The sequence below is a fragment of the Sesamum indicum genome, linkage group LG9, assembly GCF_026168435.1.
Source record: "Sesamum indicum cultivar Baizhima isolate 11 linkage group LG9, ASM2616843v1, whole genome shotgun sequence".
Taxonomy (NCBI): Eukaryota; Viridiplantae; Streptophyta; class Magnoliopsida; order Lamiales; family Pedaliaceae; genus Sesamum; species Sesamum indicum.
The window spans coordinates 9,981,727-9,987,017 of NC_142665.1; the positions used below are offsets into that span (position 1 = coordinate 9,981,727).

General features: G+C 44.3%; 1 protein-coding gene across 1 annotated transcript; it reads left to right on the forward strand.

Annotated features, from left to right (window-relative positions):
• Positions 1–316: 316 nt before the first annotated feature.
• Positions 317–1,345, forward strand: LOC148786883 (uncharacterized). The gene is made up of 2 exons (XM_088885497.1): positions 317–622; positions 735–1,345. The coding sequence occupies exons 1-2, from the start codon at positions 347–349 to the stop codon at positions 1,071–1,073; spliced, it is 615 nt and encodes a 204-aa protein (XP_088741623.1). The 5' UTR covers positions 317–346; the 3' UTR covers positions 1,074–1,345.
• The last annotated feature ends 3,946 nt before the right edge of the window (positions 1,346–5,291 follow it).

A 5,291-nucleotide genomic window follows, 5' to 3' on the forward strand; every position in this document is an offset into this window, starting at 1 on the left:
GCTACCAGTTGCAACTGCATTTACCACTAATGCTTGTTAGGCACTACACCACTGCCACACTGTGCGATTAATTACACGCGACATGATGGAATATTCAGTGGGGGGTTTCTCCCACTGTGCACACTTACTTCTGCACAGTCCTCTCCATCCATTGGCCATGACATGAATGCATTATTCCCCAACATTGTCTATAAATAGGACTACAACCTCCAATCCCGATTTGCAACTTGCCTTTTCTACTTTTGTACACCCCCCACCAGCCTTTTTATGTAAATACCAAATGATGTGGCCTGATGGGTTCTATTATCAGCGTTACATATTCTACTGTTCAAAATGGACAAAGGACATGGAGTCCATGTTCATTACTAAACTCCTGCACCATGCGAATAGAGGCCGTTTTCACCTTGACCATGAGAACACCGTCGCGATAACTGATGCGTTGCAAGCTGTCCATAAACATCACGGTATGAAGATTGATATCAGGTGGGGAAAATACGTGGTTAAATTTCTACGGGAGAGGCATGATGTGTTTCGCAGGTTGATTGCGAGGCGTGATGTAATCTGCAACACCAGGCTCCGGTTCATTACGGCGCAGGACTCAACCTGGAAGGAGTTTTGCAAGGTGATCTTCGTTTATATATACATCACGTATATGTTTACTTTTCAGTATATTGCTGGCAACCATTTCATTTTTGCACTTGAGTTGTTTGTCCTATATCGCTTTATATTGGCAGGAATCGCGTATCGGGAAATGCTATGTGAATGCTTATGAGGGTAGGTGGGACGATCTGTGCAAGCTCTTTGCCCAACCGGTCGACTCTGACTCCGCTTCTCTTGACAACACCGCTACTGAAACGGGAGAAGGTGATTCGAAGGAATCCTCCGATCCTACTGTCAGCCTTGAACCTTCTCACCCTGTAGGAGTTGCCCAAAAGGACCCTTGCCCTTACGGTTATGTCTCGGATTGCCCTACTTCGAGCTCATTGCTCTGGAATTTCTGCGATGATTTCTACGGGTGCGATGATGACGCAGACTCTTTGCAGCCATTGCCAGGTGTTCCAATGCCCGGATAGAAATCCGAAGCGACAAAGTGTCTGAGCCCTCCCGCTCCACAGTCTGAAGGCCAAGCAAGCTCTACAGCGTCGAATTGAACTCTAGTAAAGAAGGTTGATTGAGGTAAGGAGATTTTCAGTGCGTTCTGTTGGGGGAAGCCTTAGGAAATGGTTTGAGGAAGTTTGTTTGGGATGTTCCTGTGGTTCACGCATGCATGCGAGCAATATTAGTAAGTATTGTAGATATACCTATATATATATATACATATGTATTAATGTAGGTAGGACATTTAGCGGAGTTTTTGTAGGGACCTCTGTTGCCAACATTGTCTCATTCCGTCGTAAGTTACTTACTTTTTACTTGTACAATGCCTACAACTGGGTTTTGTTCCGTACAGCAATGTAGGCCACTAATTTGAACTGTCGTATGAAGCAGTGAATGTTTGCCCGCCACCGTTGCAGGTGGTCGTTTTCGGTATTATAAGATTCCCTGCATTCCATTTGTTATGTGGACCCCCTCCACGTGTTAATCGTACTATCCGGATCTACCGCACTCGTTACACTAAGCAATGACTGCACGGATGATTACCAGTATTCACCCAACTTTAAATAACCTCTCGCTAGCAGGCTCTACAGCGGTTTTATTCAATAATTCTTGGACCCGTAGGCCATTTCCAGTGTCAACTCCTGTATACTTCTTCATAAATCAATGAAACTAACATCTTATTACTAATTATCCATAGGGTGTATTACTTTTGTCCCTCTGTGGTACGAATGTCAACTGTATGTGTTATAAATTACAACATGTACCTCGTCTACAGTTTCTATGTGTTATAATTGCATATAATTACAGTACGCATCCAAATAACAGTACCACGGCAGACTGTCTTTCTCACGCTTTCCGCCTCACTTATGCGGGTAATTATGCCACCAATTTGTGATTTGCACATGTCCACACCAACCCGGCCACAATACCCCATTCTTTAAAACCCCTGTTCCCTTCCTTTTCCAGAAAAGGGCAGGCTGTAATTTTGAACCCGTACTCACCTTCTTCCTCCTTTCTTTTTGTTACCCCACTGCCTCCCGCTGCTAACTTCGAGCCATGCCGCGCCGCAAGTACCCCATGGGTCAATCGCGATATTTTTATACCCAAACGTGGACCAAAAAAGTGGACACCGCTTTCTGCACCTACCTTCACGTTCATGTGCGTATGGGTAGTCGACAGTTGAACACCTTAAATCCCGATAACAACGCGCTCAGAAACTCGGCGGCTTCGGTGAACCTGCTCCTGGTCTTATGATTTCTTCCCTTCGAGATTGAACCTCCTGCGGTTGAGATTCGAGACTTTCGGGAAATTGCTTCAGGAACCAAACATTCGGTGGAACCGTAAGGCGAATAGGATGTCCGGACCAAGAGAAAACTGGCGCCCGATCATACGGGTATGACTTCAACCATCTGCCCTTTATTCAGCATTTTCTTTCTGATTTATAACTTTCTGCCTCGACAAAATTGTATTCTGCAGGAATGCTCCTTCGCCAAAGCATACTACTATGTTGGGGAGCCACACTGGGATGAGCTACGGGATATCTTCTATGGACGCGAGGTTGCCTGTTTTCGTGTGACCATTGATGATATCGACGAGCCCAGTTCTGATGGGTACACTAGATCGGACGCCCTCTACTTGGGGATGAAACCCGCAAATGGTTCGGAGGTGAATGGTAAAGGTAGGAGCGAGGATGATTCTTGACTGAAGTATGTCTCACATGCCCACTGCGATGGATGGTTTTTCCACATATTGGTTCGGCTGCCGTTAATGGAAAAAAAAAACTTTTCTGTGTATGATGGATGTTTGACGGTTCTCTGTTTTTGGCTTTTGTTGGTTTTAATTTTGTGGTTGTACATTTTTAACTTTTCTGTTTGTCTACTTTCTATCGAGGGAATTTGAACTGCAGTTACTGTAAGTCCCTGATGGTTTTCTGCATGATTTAATGTAACTTTGTGTCTGCCAACCATCGTCTTTTCATTTTTATCTGCTATTCTCACGTCGTTGTAATTGGAGATATTCTTCGGATAACTCCATAAAAGACTATCACAACTTATGCTCCCACTGCATGTAACCGTCGTTGGTATTCGTCTACCATGCTAATCCTTTGCACAAGGTGTTTGTTTGCCACACCTGTTGACGGTGCAGTATTGGGTTCCTAATGAAAACATACAACACTGTAATTAGGTGTCCTTCCAGGAGATGCCTCGCTTACGAGTGTGGTCACCTTCCCACTGCTTCCACACGCGGAAACAACTCCCACATCTACATTAGTACCGCGTCCATGTGTACGCAAAGATTAACCCGTTGCTGCAAATACACAATATAGAGCATTAGCTGCATTTAATCCCCGTTTTTCAATGAATTTATGCACAATCGAAAGGACGGGTCTATTAAGACTTCGTCATTATTACCTGACAGAGTGCATTCACCATTCGGTAGACAAATGCTCACCTACATTTTTCTTTTTAAACCCGTCCTTCAACCCACTATCATATCCGTAATTGCTCCCCCCAAGTCGCTTCACCCTTCTTCTAAATCACAACACCAGCCACTGCATCATTCGAAATCTCCATTACCCAGCATGCCGCAGCATAGACTCCCCATGGGCCAGAGCAAGTATTTCTACACTGCGACGTGGACAAAGGAGATAGACGACACATTCTGCCACTATTTGTACTATGACACGGTAATGGGCAGGGACCATTCCGACACTATGAACCCGGATTACAGCTCGCTGTGCACGGCGGCTCAAGCTATATGGGATTTAACTAGCCGTTCATGGAGTTTAGATTTCTTCCGTGACAGATTCAACCTGTTGTCTCTCCAGCATCAGACGTTTACCAAGGTGCTCTAAGAACCGGGCATCACATGGAACAGAAAAAGCAACCATATGACCGGCGGCATGGCACAGTGGAGGAGACTCATACGGGTATGGTTCTGTATACGGTTAGTTTTTGGGCATGCTTATATACGTATCGTATTGCGTACTGACAGTTAGCTTCTTTGCAGGAGTGTCCATTCGCGAAGGCATACTTCTACTTCGGGGAGCCCAAGTGGGATAAGTTGGAGATGATTTTCGGTGGTATTGTGCTGAAGGTCTTCCAGGGAAATTCCAATGACATTGATGAATACGAGCCCAGTGATGAAGAGGCAGATATTGTGTTCTTGGGAAAGAAACAAAAAACGGATCCAGAGGTTGTTGATTTGGCCTCGAGCGAAGATGAAGAATGAAGCATGGTATTGTGTCAGCCAACGATATGTTTGTCTTGTGGGTTATGGTCACCGTTTGGTTTTGTTTTTCAGGTCTTCACTTAATTGGACGGATAAGCCTTCTTCTGATATGGACTTGATTAGTAATAGTCGTTGTTTGCTTCATGTTACTTTTTTTGCCAATGGTTGTTCCAATATAGTCGTTGTCGACTTGCTTTGAATGAATCGTGTGTCGTTTAACTTATTCATTAGTATCGTGCTAGTTGCTCGAATGCTCTTTACCAGAAAGCAAATTAGATGTTAACAAAGACTGGTAAGAAGGCAATGCAAAAGCAGAACATTTTTCTCATGATTGCTTCAAGAATAAAAACTGGTTTTATTCAATACTCACACTCACACCGAAAACAGAGGAGTTTCGCCTGGTAAAACTAACATCTTGTACACATCACCTCCAACTAGGCACCACGGCACCGGTAGTTAAGATTTCATAAAAAACGCAGGTCCAAATGAATACAAAATACGGAGGATAGGTAAAACACTTTTCAAACTCGGTTTTCAGCAAGCACTCTGCAAGTTTAGTTCCGGCTTGCAGATGATGAAGATGGGTTCTTCAAACCAAAACCAGGATGCCACTCGCGTATGATTGCAATAAACACTAACTTGTCGATGCCGCTGAAATGATGCGTTGCATGAACTTACACATGCCACTGTTATGCATGGTTTTCCACTGTCGTGCAAGTGGTTTGTGTTGAGAACGAAAAACGTAACTTTGTGTCCGGGGTGTGACCGGGCAAATGGTCGGTTCTAGCTGGTGCTTCATTAATTGACGTTTCGATACATTTTTACTTCTTGCTCTTGCTGCAGGTAGAACTCCATTTTAATGGGTTTGTACAGCTGGTCTTGTTGCCCACGATGAACGCAGGATACGTAACATTTTGTTCAAAACGGTGGGGTAAGCTTAAGACCCCAGCAACATGTTTCCA

Excerpts from the sequence above, each read along its gene's own strand:
- LOC148786883 (XM_088885497.1), top strand. The coding sequence starts at position 347 with ATGGAGTCCATGTTCATTACTAAACTCCTGCACCATGCGAATAGAGGC. Across the intron at positions 623-734 it reads CCTGGAAGGAGTTTTGCAAG|GAATCGCGTATCGGGAAATG; the intron begins GTGATCTTCGTT and ends TTATATTGGCAG.